Source organism: Silene latifolia, chromosome 5 (assembly GCF_048544455.1).
Source record: "Silene latifolia isolate original U9 population chromosome 5, ASM4854445v1, whole genome shotgun sequence".
Lineage (NCBI taxonomy): Eukaryota > Viridiplantae > Streptophyta > Magnoliopsida > Caryophyllales > Caryophyllaceae > Silene > Silene latifolia.
In genome coordinates this window covers 65,145,457-65,160,565 of record NC_133530.1, presented here as the reverse complement: position 1 = coordinate 65,160,565, position 15,109 = coordinate 65,145,457, and the positions used below count along the sequence as shown (strand labels likewise).

Genomic DNA, 15,109 nt, shown 5'->3' with positions numbered 1-15,109 from the left:
TCGAGATAATATATTTTTATGTATTGCATTGAAATTTGAACATTTAATTATTAATATTACGACTCCGTGCATTTTCTGCACGGGTTTAAAACTAGTATTAGGTGAAAATTTAATCAAAAATTAATAAATAATACTAGGTTGTGACGGAATTTTCCAACGTATATTTGACAAGTATATCACAATATCTATCGCAAAAATGTTGCAATGAGAATTTTGTCACAAATATGTTTCATTATATTTGCAGCGAGATTCTGCAAACGCATAATGTCCTTTACAAATGGCTTTTCGTGACTCATTTTCAACATTTTGCGTCCGATATTTGTCGTAGCTGACAATTCCTTTTATTTTATTTGTAGTGTGACTTGTATTTAGAGAAAATAATGGGAACATCGGGTGACTACAAAACACGAATAACAATACCTAATGGCGGAGTCACAGTTTATAATTAGAATTTTAGGTTGTCCAAAAAAAATCGATCTCCTTTAATGTGAACCACCTCTTGCTCCGCCATTGACGATGACGATGATGATGATGATGACGATGACAATGACAATGAGTCAATGATGGTAAAAAAAAAAAACAACTACTACTAGTAATGATAGAACTAGAACTGACAAACAGTTCATCCGCTTTGATTTTGCATCGAGTTAACTCGATTCGATCTTAACTGGATTAACCAATGTTTTGGTTCAGAAGATTGATTTCGACCATGTTCATTTCGGTTAGCCTCTTTAATCGAATTGTGCTATTTCGAGTCGAATTTTGCTTACTGTTCCTTATACTTGCTAATTTGAAAGTAATAATTTAAAATTCCATTAATAAATAAAAAATCAATGAAAAAACTCGAAAATAGTAATATGAAAATAAATAAATTTTAAATTAGGTTAACTAGCCTGTTGAATTTTTATTGGTTCGGTCGGAATCAGGTCCGGGTATCATTCGGCTATATTGAATCCAGTTCAATTTCGGTCGGAATTTAATTCACTCGGGTTTTAGGTACTATTGAGGTTTCTCATATCAATTGTTTATCGATTCATATATTTTCGATCGTTTTTGGGCCTTGGATTGTCTAGCAATAAATATAGAAATACACCATAAATAGCGACGACATTTTCATTCCGAAAGACGATATTTCCCTTGACACACAAAAAAAAAATTCTCTCTCTACTCTTTTTTCTCTCAATTTCTCCTAAAACCAAGTAAATCAACTAAAATTAAAAAAAAAACCAACTAAAAATTTCGTTTCGCATGACGGGACTCGAATGACCGGTACGTTAACGATTTAATCGAATAGTTAATTAAGTTAATTTTTTTTCCCGAATCATTTATTGTAATCATTAATTGAATTACGTCATGTTATAATTAAATTGGACTAAACATTGCGGAATTTTGCAGGCATACGAAATCGTCCAACCCATGAACAAACAATGAATCTCAACAATCAACCCATGACCAAACATTGAGAATCAACGTTCAACCATGGTTGAACATTTACAATCAACGTTTGACCGTGGGCCAATTGATGAAACTCAACGTTTAACGATTGTTGAACGTTGAGTATCAAAGTTCAGCCATGGTTGGACGTTGATTCTCAATGTTTAGTCCATGGTTGAACGTTGATTCTCAATGTATGGCCATGGGTTAATTGTTGAGTGGTAATGGTCAATCCATGGTCAGACAATTAATTTAGTTTATTTTTGTTTTTCCTCCGTTTAACATAAATACCCGTTATCGACTAAAATAATTAAATAAATAAAAAGTCAACAAATAAAGGCAATAAACACGGTTAAAATTTTTTAAAAATAATAAAATCATCAAATAAACGGAATAAACACAGTTAGAAAATTAAAAAAAATAAAAAAATCAGCAAACAAAGGCAATAAACACGGTTCAAAAAAATTGAACGGCCCATGAACAAACAACAAATTTAATCGATGGTTTCCTGGCAAAAAGTTGAAGATCAAAAATCAACCATGGTCCAAATGTTAACATTCAACATTTAATCATGGCCAAAATTAAAGTTGAATATCAACATTTCACCATGGACAAATGTTCACATTCAACATTGTACCATGGTCTAAATGCTGAACATCAACATTTGCCCATGGTAAAACGTTGATGTTCAACGGTTGGACCATGATTCAATGTTGAATGTCAACATTTAGCCATGGTGCAACTCTCCTTCCCCAAAATCGACAACCACGAAACACCTACAATTCATCCAAATTGACCCAACCCCACCACTTCGCCTACAACACCACTTTAATTTGATGAAATTAACAACATACAAACTAATTGACGTACAAGAAATTATGAAGAAAATCACAACCTAATTTACACTAATTCAATTAAAATTATACAACCTAGAACATAAGCTAATTACAACTGATTCAAATAAATAACCAAATTCAAGTGGTATAATCGATTAACAACAGCAATAAGTGAAACAAACCATAATAAAAAAAAAAAAACTTAATTTCAAAGTTTAACCTTTGATTTCTAAGCTAATTATTAAGAAAAAAAAAAAGAATATTAACCGGATTGTTCACGGTAGGGCTAAGGTGGTTGGGCCAGAGGGGGTTGGTCCGACAGAAGGGAGAGGTTGTCGCGGCAGTGGGGCAGTGGCAGTGGTGGTCCGTCGAGTAGAGGGTGGTGGTGGAAGGTGCAAGTTTCTATTTTGTGGGGTTTTGAATTAGAGAAGAAAAGGGTGAGTTAATGAGAGAGGGAGGGCAATATCGTCTTTTGGAATGAAAACGTCGTTGATAGTTACTAAAACATCGTCGATGTTTTACAATCCAACATAAAAATGAAGGGTTGAATGCACGACATTAGAATAGACACGTTTGCATGATTTAACACGTATCATTCGGTTATATTTAATTAGGTTCAATTTCGGTTGAAATTGATTGACTCGTGTTTCGGTTACTATTGGGGTTTCACATATCGTATATTCGATTGTTTAGCAATTCAGAAATCAGATATTTTCGATCGTTTTGGGGTTTGAATCCCCTATCTACTAAAAGAATAGGTGAATATAGAGATTTTCCTGCTCAAATCATTATCCTACAAATCGGGCATCTTTTTTGGATATTCTATATAAATGCTGAGCTTTACATATACCCTGCACCGCTCATTGTCAATATTTGTAGAGAAATTTATTTTACCAATTATTTTGGACTACCATACATTTTACATGTGACGTTATTTTATCATATATTATCTGATTACTAAATAATTTATTAATACCCATTTATCATCATTTTTTTTTACCATAAATGTATCTAATAATTAAGAAAGGTAGATTACAACATTAAATTTAACAAGTTAATGTAAACTTTACCTCTTAATAATAATAATTATCATTAATTTTAATTGACCTCTTATAATACGATACGAAAATAGAAATTAAGAAATTCTTACCTCTTAATACTAATCATTAATAATTGTAGACTATAATATTAAATTTAATGTTTAATTACTAAATGTTAATTTCTCTACATATTTATAATCTTAAAAAACCGTACATTTGCACGGAATCTAAACCGGTTGTCTAGCTGCACAATAAAAATGAAGGGTTGACTTTATGGTATCAAGCATTCAAACGTACCAATGCTTCCAAAACAAAGTACTCCGTAGTAAAGTATAATGAATACTCCGTATTATTATTTACTCCTCTAATTTACAATTGAATAAATATGAGTCAAGATTAAATCTTTCATAAAGAATTTACCTTCTTTAATCTTCTCCAAAGCCTTCTGAAGGGGTTTCTTATCATCCAAGTGCTACAACATTAATTGTGTATTTCTTACAATTAGCATTTGCAACATTTGAAAAAAAGAAAAGAAAGAAAACTCAAAGAAGACAACTTACTTGGCCAAGTTTACTAAGAAGCTTATCAATTCCCAAAGAAAAACCAACGATGACGAAGACAACGGCTCCGATGACCCATGATGGGGTGGACTCGAATGATGGACCTTCTTCTACCATTTTCTTAACCTTTTTCTCTAACGTTTAATTGTCTGTGTACTTGTGTAAACCTCTTGTTGCATAATCCTTGGTTTTATGCTTACAAGGTGCTAAGTTGATTAGCATAATTAAATATGACCGTGATTAGTTTAATACGTGCTTAAAAGTCGTCTTAAGTACAAGTTTGGAAGTCAACTAAAATAATAAGAGTTGTTACGATCATTGGTATAGGAAGCAGTCACTTGTAGATTAGAATACTATGAAAATGTCTGTCGATTTGTAGGAACGGCGTTTGTCGTTGTCTGGTTTTCTTTTAATGGTCACCTACTATCAGTTATCAGGAAACGGCCTTTAATCGGAAAGTTGGAATTGCTTAATACTTAACTCCGTGGTAAAAACAATTACTGCATTTGTCTTTTAAAAATTGTTGAGATATCCTAAGATATCGAGTCTTATATTATGGATAGTTTCCATATTCTGTAAATATCGTCGGTTTCCATATTATGTCTAGGGTTTAGTCTTAGTCTCATGTATATCACAAATTGTTTAATGAGACGGTCTTATATGATAAGACCTCTCTATTTATTTAAAGCCCAACCCAATTGCTCTAATTAGAATTTTGAGAGGGAATACAAATTACAACTACCTACTAAACTACTAACCATCACTCTTTGCTACGGTTTTTATACTCTTTCATCATTTCCTCTCTCTGACTCTCTCACCCGTTCTCACAATTTTTTTTTTTTCGTATTTTTTTCTTGTATGTATTCTCAAACAGCATTATGTTCTTTTTTTTTTTTTTTTTGATAAAATGTAAGTATATATCAAAAGAGAAAGGTCACCATACAATGGGATCGGGACACTCATCGAGACAACGAAATGTCAGGCCCATATTACAACGTACCGCCAAAATTGGCGGCCCAACATAACATACACAAACACAAACCTAAAAAAAGATGAAATCAAGCAGCATTATGTTCGATACTAGTACTACGTACTTATTCGAAGACGTTTTACCCATTTTCAATACGTACAAGGTTTGTGCTACATTAATTGAACACATTAAAGTAAGTAACTTCCTCCTTTTCTTTATTGTATTTTAGTTTTCGTTAAATTTTCAATCAGATTTCGGTCATTATTGCATTTCTCGAGTATGCAACGCTATTTTCAGAATTTCGGGCAATTTCGTGAATTTAGTTAAATTTTCGACTCGATATCAAGGTTTATCAAATTGTGTGTCTTTGTGTACGCACTATTTCGTGTCATGAGCATTTTGTTTAGGTATATATAGATTGATTGTCATTCAATTTTGTCAAGTTCTTCAAATTTGTGTATTTTAGTTGGTCATAAATTGAGATTCAATTTTTTTAAAACTCGGATTAAAATTAAACCTCTGATTTTTTTTAAGCAAATAACTTGAGATTTTAACTTAAAAACTCGGGTTTTAAGTTGCTCTTTTGTCAAAAGCTAACTAGCTCAAATGGAAGAGCATGTGTAAATTGTAATGCACAAGGTGTGGGTTCGAATCCCGCGTTGGCTACTTGATATTTGGTGTTTGGCACCGACAATGAACGTCTGCCTATTCATCATTAATTATAATTTGTTTTTAAAATTTTTGATGTTTTAATTCTGTTGTTATACTTTTAGTTGAGAAATCGGATATAAGTTCAGGCACAAGTAGCTTCAACCATTCAAGTATTTAAGAGATCAAATTTAAAACTATTAGTTTAAACTTACAACTTTGAGTTTTAAGTTCAAAATTCTGGATTTTTATTTGAGAACTTGAGGTTTTAAGCTAAAAAGCCGGGAATTATAAATATGAGTTTTTTTTTTTTTTTTTTTTTTTTTTTTTTTTTTTATGTTTTAAGTTGAAAACTCAAGATTCTAATAAAGAAACTTTAGTTGATTATTTTAAAATTTCAAGGTAATAAATGTAATAAAAAGCTAAAAACTTAATATTTTGTGTTGAAAAACCACATATTAAGTTGAAAATCCAACATTCGAAACCCAAATTTCTAAAACTAACATTTTAATTTAATTATTAGATAATTCATCTTTTAATTTCTAAATCACGTGCTTTTAACTTAAGAACTAGACATTTTAATTTAATATTCAACATTTATAATCTAAGCTATAAATACCTACACTCTTGATCCTGATGAATTATCAATGTATGTATCATGAATACATGTTGAACTAATTTGTAACATGAATAATCTCATGAACAATTGAACGTGGTAAACGGTACTACATGGAGTGGGACCCAAGTGAGGAAAACTCACATTTTTTTTCCAGTTAGGCCACGTTTTCACAATTCTTACTGCAAAGTACGAGTAACTTTTTTTTTTTTAATGAAAAGTCTCTTGTTGGACTAATATCTCTTATTGGGTCCGTCCTATGTTATAGGACGGTCCTATAGGAGAGTAGCTGCATGTATATATATACATACATACGTCTATTGTAATTGAGAGGTAGTCAATCAATAAAATCGTCACATATAATTTTGGGTTATTTCATGGGAATAATCCAACCTATGACTCATCTTCTTATATTAATCCATCCTAGCGTTTAATCTCATTTTCATTTAACTTGAAAACTCAGGTCATATAACAGGTCATTTTTTTTTTCCGGGTTATTTATCCTTTCTTTCTTCTCTTTTATTTCTTCATCTTTCATTCTCTCCTCTATTTTTCACCTGGGTTTGTAGCTTCGTAGCTGTGGCGCGCCATTTGAAAAGGTGGAGTTATCTCATATCTGACATCAACTTGACATACCATGGCAAAGGTGGTCCCGCCGTCTTTGTGTGCAAAAATGTCAAGTTTATAATTACAGGAAAGCAAATTCCGAAAGTCTGTACTGCTCAAGCTACTGTTAATGCTGCAGAATTTTGAGGGCTTTCGATTTTTATGTGACTTTCAATTCTATCATTCTTTATCAATCAATAGTTGGAAATAAACTCCTAAATTATCAACAAAGGCAACTAGTTTAGCAGAGTAGCATATGGATTATGGCTTTGAAGTGATAGACATGTATGTCAAGTGTAGACAGTTCAAATGAACAATTAGATTGAAAAAAGAAGAAAATTTCTAGGTTACTCAATAATTTCCAACAAATACATATACTTATCCTCTCTTCTTACTTCCAACGACTAAAGCCCTCACCTTTACGACTGTTGTTGAATCTTGGCGCTTGATAATTATAGTTTCAGTTTTGCCTGGGGTATGTATATGCTTCATAATTGATTTTTTGCAGGTTTTTATACAGATTTGGCGATGAATGTTTGTTGTAGGGATGATGAAGTTTTTAAAGTGAGAGTAGAGACTTCTAGTGATTAAGATAGAAGTTTTTAGAGGATACATGAAATATTTAGATTTGTAAAGAAATTAATTTGGGGAAAAATAATAAAGGTGAGGAAATTAAATTGGGGGAAAATAATTTAGGGTTTTTGATTGATTAAGGGGATGAAGATGTTAAGTGATGTTTTTGTTTCTCATTAAAATGAAGGAGTTCAAGAGGAAAGGTGACCGGTTTTACAGGTATCCTTTCCAAGAGATCAGTGCAAGTTAAATGACGTCAAAGATAAGATTTTTCTCGGTTAAACACTAGGATGGATTAATATAAGAAGATGAGGCATAGGTTGGATTATTCCCATGAAATAACCCTATAATTTTTCCATATACAATTTAACATGGTAATCAGAGCTAGGTTTTTCTAGCATTGTATGAGTAACGAAGACGGCGAAGACGTTTTGTCTGAACACAATGTTCACGATTCTCATTCTAGTTCTCAAGTCAATTCTTCCGACTCCGAGTCAGACGATATGACAAAAGATTCAAAGTTGAAACTCAGTCCGTATTTTCTCTCAACATCAGACAAGGCCGGAGACAAATTAATCCTTGTCACGTTGAAGGGAGAAAATTATGATGAATGGGCGCAAAAGATGCGTGGTGCTTTGCGTTCGAAGAAGAAGACCGGTTTCATTGATGGGACGATTAAGAAACCCGCTGATGATTCGGACAAAATTGATGATTGGTACATGGTTAATGCCATGGTGGTTAATTGGATATTCAATTGTATCGAACAAGATCTCGGTTCGACGATTTCATATGTCGATGAAGCAAAAGAATTGTGGGATGACATTGAGCAACGCTTTAGCGAAATGAATGGTCCGAAGTTGCACAAGACAAAGGGTTCGATCATGGCTTGCAAGCAAGGTGAAAAGAGATGATTACTGAATATTATGGACGTCTCAAGAAGCTTTGGGATAAACTTGATAAGTTTGATCGACAACCGACTTGTACCTGTGGTGGTTGTAAGTGTGGATTAAATAAACAACTCGACAAGAAACGTGATGAAGATAAGCTTCATGATTTTTTGTTGTCCATCGATTCATCTTATTCCACGATGGTGTCGAATTTGTTTCAACAAGAGCCCCTGTCATCTCTCAATCGCGCGTATTCTACGCTCATTCAAGAAGAAGGTGTCAAAGGAAAGGTTGTTCAGGTTGTTGGAGCCCGAAACAATGAAAACAGGGCTGCACCCATTGGTGGTTTTGTCGCTCATTCTACACCCACGGTCAATGCTGTACGGACACAGGAGGTGGACGAGAAATAAAATGAAGGCCGTCCTAGATGTGATAATTACAACAAATGGGGACATGTTCGGAAGTCGTGCTTTGACATTATAGGTTACCCAAAGGGATGGCGAGATAGAGGCAGAGGAAACGGAGGCGCCTATGGTTGAGGCCGTGGAGGTAGTAACAACACGCAAGGATACGCCAGGGGAGCTGCTGCTGCGGGACGAGTCACTGGCGATGTGGTCGATAACAAAGAACAATATATTAGAATGCCAAAGGAGCAGTGGGATGCATATGTTAATCACGCTAAAGCGTCATCTTCGAGGGTGGAAATGAATGGTAAGACGGATAATAATGTTTTATGGTTACTTGATTCGGGTGCAACCCACCATATGACAGGATGTTTTGAATTATTGCAAGACGTACAAGAAATTGATGCTTGTATCGTGGCACTTTCTAATGAGAAGTTCTCTAAGGCATCCAAAGAAGGAAGAGTAGTTCGGGGGAATTTAAATTTGCAAAATGTTCTCTTTGTTCCAGATTTCAATTGCAATCTTGTCTCCATATATCAATTGTCTAAGGATCTTGATTGCTAGATAAAATTCACTAATAATTCGTGTGTTATACAGGACCGCGTGTCGAAGAAGACGATTGGCACGGGTGGGCATAAGGGAAGGCTATATTTTCTCCAAGGGGAGTCAAATCGCGAGGTTTATGCTGCACACAAAGGGCCAGATAACATGGAGGTTTGGCAACGTAGACTAGGGCACCCTTCGAGAAGAATAATTAATTTTTTACCGCTTATTAATAATAATAAGTGTGATGAACGAGATACTGAAATTTGTGATATTTGTTTGCGTGCTAAACAGACAAGAGAAAAATTTATTGTTAGCGAAAATAAAGCTAAGTCAATTTTTGAGCTTATTCATTGTGATTTATGGGGAGATTACCGTGTTGCGACTTCTTGTGGTAGTCGATATTTTCTCACTGTGGTTGATGATTTTTCTCGTGATGTATGGGTTTATTTGATTAAAACAAAGGATGAGGTTTCTCAATTATTACAAAATTTTGTGGTTATGGCAAAGCGACAATTTAATGCCGAGGTTAAGTTGATGCGTACTGATAATGGGACGGAATTCACATGTTTAAAAGGTTATTTCAACACCCATGGTATAATACATCAAACTACTTGTGTCGGTACTTCACAGCAGAATGGACGGGTTGAAAGAAAACATCGTCACATTCTTAATGTGGCTAGGGCGTTACGTTTTCAAGCCGGTTTGCCAGTTGAATTTTGGGGAGAGTGAGTTTTAGCGGCACATTATCTCATTAATCTAACACCATCCGCTTTGCTCGAGGGTAAGGCACCTTATGAGATATTATTTAATAAGTCACCTAGTTACGATAATTTGCAAACGTTTGGTTGCTTATGTTATGCTAAGCATACTCATATGGATAGGGATAAATTTGTATCGCGTAGTCAGCGGTGTATTTTTGTTGGGTACCCATTCAATAAAAAGGGATGGGAAGTTTACGATTTGGATTACAAAGAGTTTTTTATATTTCGTGATGTAATTTTTGATGAGTTTGTTTTCCCGTTCTTTGTTAATTCAAGCAATGGACCTGCCACTTCTACTAATGGTATGGGAAGAGAGGACATAGTCGTGCCCTCTGATCCGGTTGTGGAAGGTGAGATCATTTTGAATAACGTGCCTATTGGTGATGATGAAACAAACGTGCACGGTGGTGTGGAGGATGATGGTAGAGTCGCTGATCCGGAGTGTTGGGTGAGCATTATGCTATTGGCGGTACAAATGACGGGTTATCCAGGGAGGACGTTCCCATTTAATATGAGTTAGGGTGCGGAAAACGACCTCATGTTCCATGGTCCAAGTAAAGTGAGGACGAGTATGTGACAGGGGCAACACATGTTCTTAACGATGTCGAAGAATATAGCCTTCTCCCAAGCAATCCCGTTCAATCGCCATCTTCAGGTATGCCGTATCCTCTAGCACATGTAGTTTCTTGTGATAATTTTTCTTTGCGACACCGTTCTTTTGTAGCTGCAGTGGATGGATGCATTGAGCCTACTTCCTTTCGCGAGGCAGTGAAAGATAAACGGTGGTGCGATGCTATGAATGTCGAAATTGATGCTTTAATTCGTAATGGCACATGGGATATTGTTGAGTTACCTGCCGGTAAGAAAGCAATTGGCAATAAATGGGTTTACAAAATTAAATTGCGTGCTGATAGTTCAGTTGAAAGGTTCAAGGCTCGACTTGTTGTACTTGGCAATCGTCAAGAAGCTGGAATTGATTTCTTTGAGACTTTTGCTCCTACTGCTAAAATGGTCACCATTCGTGTTTTTTTGGCCATAACAGCGTCACAGAATTGGGAATTGCATCAAATGGATGTCCATAACGCCTTTCTTTATGAGGATTTGGAGGAAGATGTATATATGAGATTACCGCTTGGTTACTCCATGGACACGCCAGGTAAGGTTTGTCGGCATACGAAATTATTATACGGTCTCCGTTAAGCTTCTAGGTGTTGGTTCGAGAAATTGTCAAATTCTCTTATGGCCTACAGATTTCAGCAATGTATGTCCGATTATTCCCTATTTTGTTATCAGTCTTCTGGCATTGAAATATACGTCCTAGTTTATGTGGACGATTTGGTAATTAGAGGTAATAATGCGGACGGTATTCGCCGTGTTAAAGAATATATCAGTAAATGTTTTTATATAAAGAACTTGGGACAATTAAAGTACTTCTTGGGTCTTGAAGTAGCTAGGTGATCGTGTGGCATTTTTCTTTGTCAAAGAAAATATGCACTTGATATCCTTAGCAAAACGGGTCTTATTGGAGGTCGTCCATCTAATATTCCTATTGAGCAAAATCACAGGTTAGGCGTGGCTGATAACGCCTTAGTCACGGACCCGGAAGCTCATCGTCATTTGGTTGGGCGATTGATTTATTTGACCAATATCCGACCTGACTTATCTTACCGTGTTTCATATTTTGTCACAATTTATGCACGTACCACGGGAGACACATTGGCAAGATGCATTACGAGTAGTTCGTTACCTCAACAGTCATCTTGGTCAAGGTTTGCTATTTCGATCTGGGTCGTCTCTCGTCATGTCTATTTTTTGTGACGCAGATTGGGGTAGTTGTCCATTAACGTGTCGATCACTGACTGCGTATTTCGTATTGTTGGGAGGTGTACCTATTTCTTGGAAAACCAAGAAACAACCCACTGTTTCACTTTCTTTCGCTGAAGCTGAATACCGTGCTATGCGAGCTGCCATATGTGAAGTCAAATGGTTGAGAGGGATATTGAGTTTCCTTAATGTTTCAGTCGACTGTCCTGCTCGTCTTCATTGTGATAATAGTGCAGCGTTACATCTCGCCTGTAATCCTATTTTTCACGAGCGTACTAACCACATTGAAATTGATTGTCATTTTGTGAGGGATGCGATAAAAGATGGTCTTCTTTCTCCGGCTTATGTTCATACGTCTGAATAACTTGCGGATATTTTAACCAAGGTATTGGGAGTGCGTCAGTTTCTGCATTTCTTTTCCAAGTTGGACGTTGTTAATCCACACGCTCCAACTTGGGGGGGGGGGGTTGGAGATATCGTAAGATATCGAGTCTTATATTATGGGTAGTTTCCATATTCTGTAAATATCGTCGGTTTCCATATTTTGTCTAGGGTTTTAGTCTTAGTGATACGGCCGTTTTAGTACCAAAAATAAATACTTTAGTACTACCAACAGAAGTCAGCGGTAAGTAGGGTCGATCTCCACAGGGAGGCGGTCACTGTCTACTTGTCAATTCGGTCTGCCTAAGGTCACCAGATGGGGGTTTTAATTGTTTGAACTAAACTAAATGAGATTAAAGCGAGAGAAAAGAATAAGAAGGATTAATATTAAAGAGAGAGAACTAGGATTGTCGGGTCATCAATGAATATCGGATAATTGCAGCTAAGGTCACAGATCGGTCGCGTGTATCGGTCTAAGGGGTCACGAATATCTCCTTCCGGTCTCAATTTACCCTAAAACACTATTAGCTTAGCTTCCGCCCTCACTAAAGCATCCTAATGTTCACTGCAGGTCTCACCCCTTCCAACCTTCCGGTCTAGGTTAAGGCTTACCAAATAAATTAGCTAAATGCATCGATTCAAGCAGCTAATAACAGTTAATTGCAGTGGTTAACAACAAAGACATGATAGCAATGAAAGATCTGTAAACCTAATTAGCAACTAACAATAATTCATTGAATCCCCTAAATCCTAGCAGGAGATTTAGCTATGCATACTGGTAAATAAGGCAAGAGCGAAAGATAAAGAAATAATAAGCATCACAAATTAAAGAGAGAGTAAAGAGAGGATTACAGATTAATATCCGACAAATAGAGAGAAAAGCAATGTTCAATAGTAAGAAAAGGAAAAGTAATGTATGAAGTCCCCCCTCCAAAACCTCATGTCGTCTTTCCTATTTATAGGAAAGACAATTATTAACCTAATACGATGTTAAAACCTTGCGGAAGATAGAAAAGTACTCGATCGAGTACTTTAAAACTCCTCTATCGAGTAAATTATAGCAAAACCTCTCGATCGAGTAGAAAACCTACACGATCGAACACTATCTAAAATAAGCTATTCGATCGAGGACCTAAACTACTCGATCGAACACTATTCTACTCGATTGAGTGGTTTCCAGCGCATAATTCCTACTTCGCGCACTGAAATTCAAACGGCTGCCATTTGTTCGTTACCTGGGCAAACAGAGCGTTTCCGGTGGTGTTGGAAAGCTAAGAGGATAAATTTCATCTCTAATTGGAATAACCTGAAAATCAGTTGAAGAATTCGTGATATGGCTCTTCAAAGTAGGCACTAGTAATTTGAAGTTTTTCCTTTGCGCGCCAAGCTATCTTACTTATCTGCTTATCACAATTAGTAGTTTCCAAGCTCCGACTCAACTCATCTCCTAAATGCATGCATAGGGACATGTTTTAGGCTTGATTACGCTCCTTTCCTGTTCATACCTGCAAATAATACAAGACAAACCAAAGTGTACTATTCGGGGGACATTTGTAGCTAAACACTATTAAATATGCATTGGAATGCGTGCAAATGAAGTATAAAAATACCTATATAAAATGCACGCATCAAATCTCCCCAAACCAAACCTTTGCTTGTCCCCAAGCAAACTATATGCAAAACTAATGGAACAGAAAAGAAAACTCAGAGCTAGCTACAAATGCCAACTTAAACCAATTTAATGCAGCAAACTAACACTTATAGCAAAAACTGTCAAATGCAAACGAGTTGTAAGGTGTTTATAATAAAGCTGAACCGTCGACCTTGCAAGACCATTAATGATGGACTCTCACGGATCACTCTTCTCTCATGAAGTAAAGCGTAAGCATATGAATTGTAAGAGAAGAAGAAAAATAGTCGCTCACCTAAACTACGACCCACATAAACACGTTTGCAACTAATATGATAGACAATTCTAGCTACCGTACATATACAATCCAATCAAGCAAGGTCCATCACAGCTGAGGGCTTACAAAAATATGGTAAAGTGAGGTAATGGGTAAGAAAAGGCAAAACATTTATGGGATATGTAAGGTAATAGTCAAGCTAGCTACCTAACGGAACCATACTGAATAATATCCGATTCTTAGCCATCTCAAAATTCAAGCATAATGCCCTAAATTTGGCATACAAACTCACCAAACCAAACCAAACATACTCCTCAATAGATATAAATAAAGCATAGGAGTGAAACCTTCAACAATCAAACATCTTTTTTTTTCTTTTGATTTTTCTTCTCGGTTTTTTTCTTTTGATTCACGTTTTTTTCATTTTTCAATTCTTTTTCATCATCCTCCTTTTTCTCTTTTCTACCAACTCCAGAACGATATAATACGAACCAAACTTTGATCGATAAAATATATACCTCAAAACATACACTAACTAGCTTGACAAGACAGGCTAAATCTGGATATAGTTAAGGGTCAACAGGCAAATTTGGCTAATGTGGAGTTAAATGCGTAAAAATGAAAGTAACGGGGAATGTAAGCACCTCCCTGCATGTGACACCAACCACTAACCCGAATGTATGTAGGCAAAAAGCAATTGAATTTTATATATGTGCAAATTAATGAACATGTTATGCAAGGAGTATACTACTGACAATCCTACAAGAACTGGTCATAAATGACACCAGTTCATTAAGCTCTAGTTACTTAGAATTTATAACTAGTTTGCCAAAATTTCAGGTCAAGTCTATATGTTCAGCTAAATTTCAACATTAACTCGTAGATAAGCAAAAAGACAAAGCTAAAGATATTAATTTATGCAAGGCTTAAGCAAAAAAGACAATTGCATTGTAATTTCATCATTGAAATCCACCGTTCCGACTCAACCTATATGCTAAAATAAACGTGAAATTTTTTGATTTTTATAAATTTTTTGATTTTTATGAGATTTTTGAATTTTATAAAACTAAACAACAATGCATACAGAAATTAAACGTGATAACAGAAATGCAATAA

General features: G+C 35.5%; 1 protein-coding gene across 2 annotated transcripts in view; it reads right to left on the bottom strand.

The window, feature by feature from the left end:
• LOC141657480 (MLO-like protein 15) overlaps positions 1 to 4,075 on the bottom strand; it is a 30,413-nt gene extending 26,338 nt beyond the window's left edge. Inside the window, exons 1-2 of one of the 2 annotated variants that reach the window (XM_074464729.1) lie at positions 3,871 to 4,075; positions 3,731 to 3,782 (exon numbers count right to left, since the gene is read on the bottom strand). In XM_074464729.1, the coding sequence (XP_074320830.1) occupies positions 3,731 to 3,782; positions 3,871 to 3,987 (169 nt within the window). In that variant the 5' untranslated portion in view covers positions 3,988 to 4,075. The remainder of the gene's footprint in view (positions 1 to 3,730; positions 3,783 to 3,870) is intronic. The other variant, XM_074464727.1, reaches the window with a different exon arrangement.
• Between the last annotated feature and the right edge of the window lie 11,034 nt (positions 4,076 to 15,109).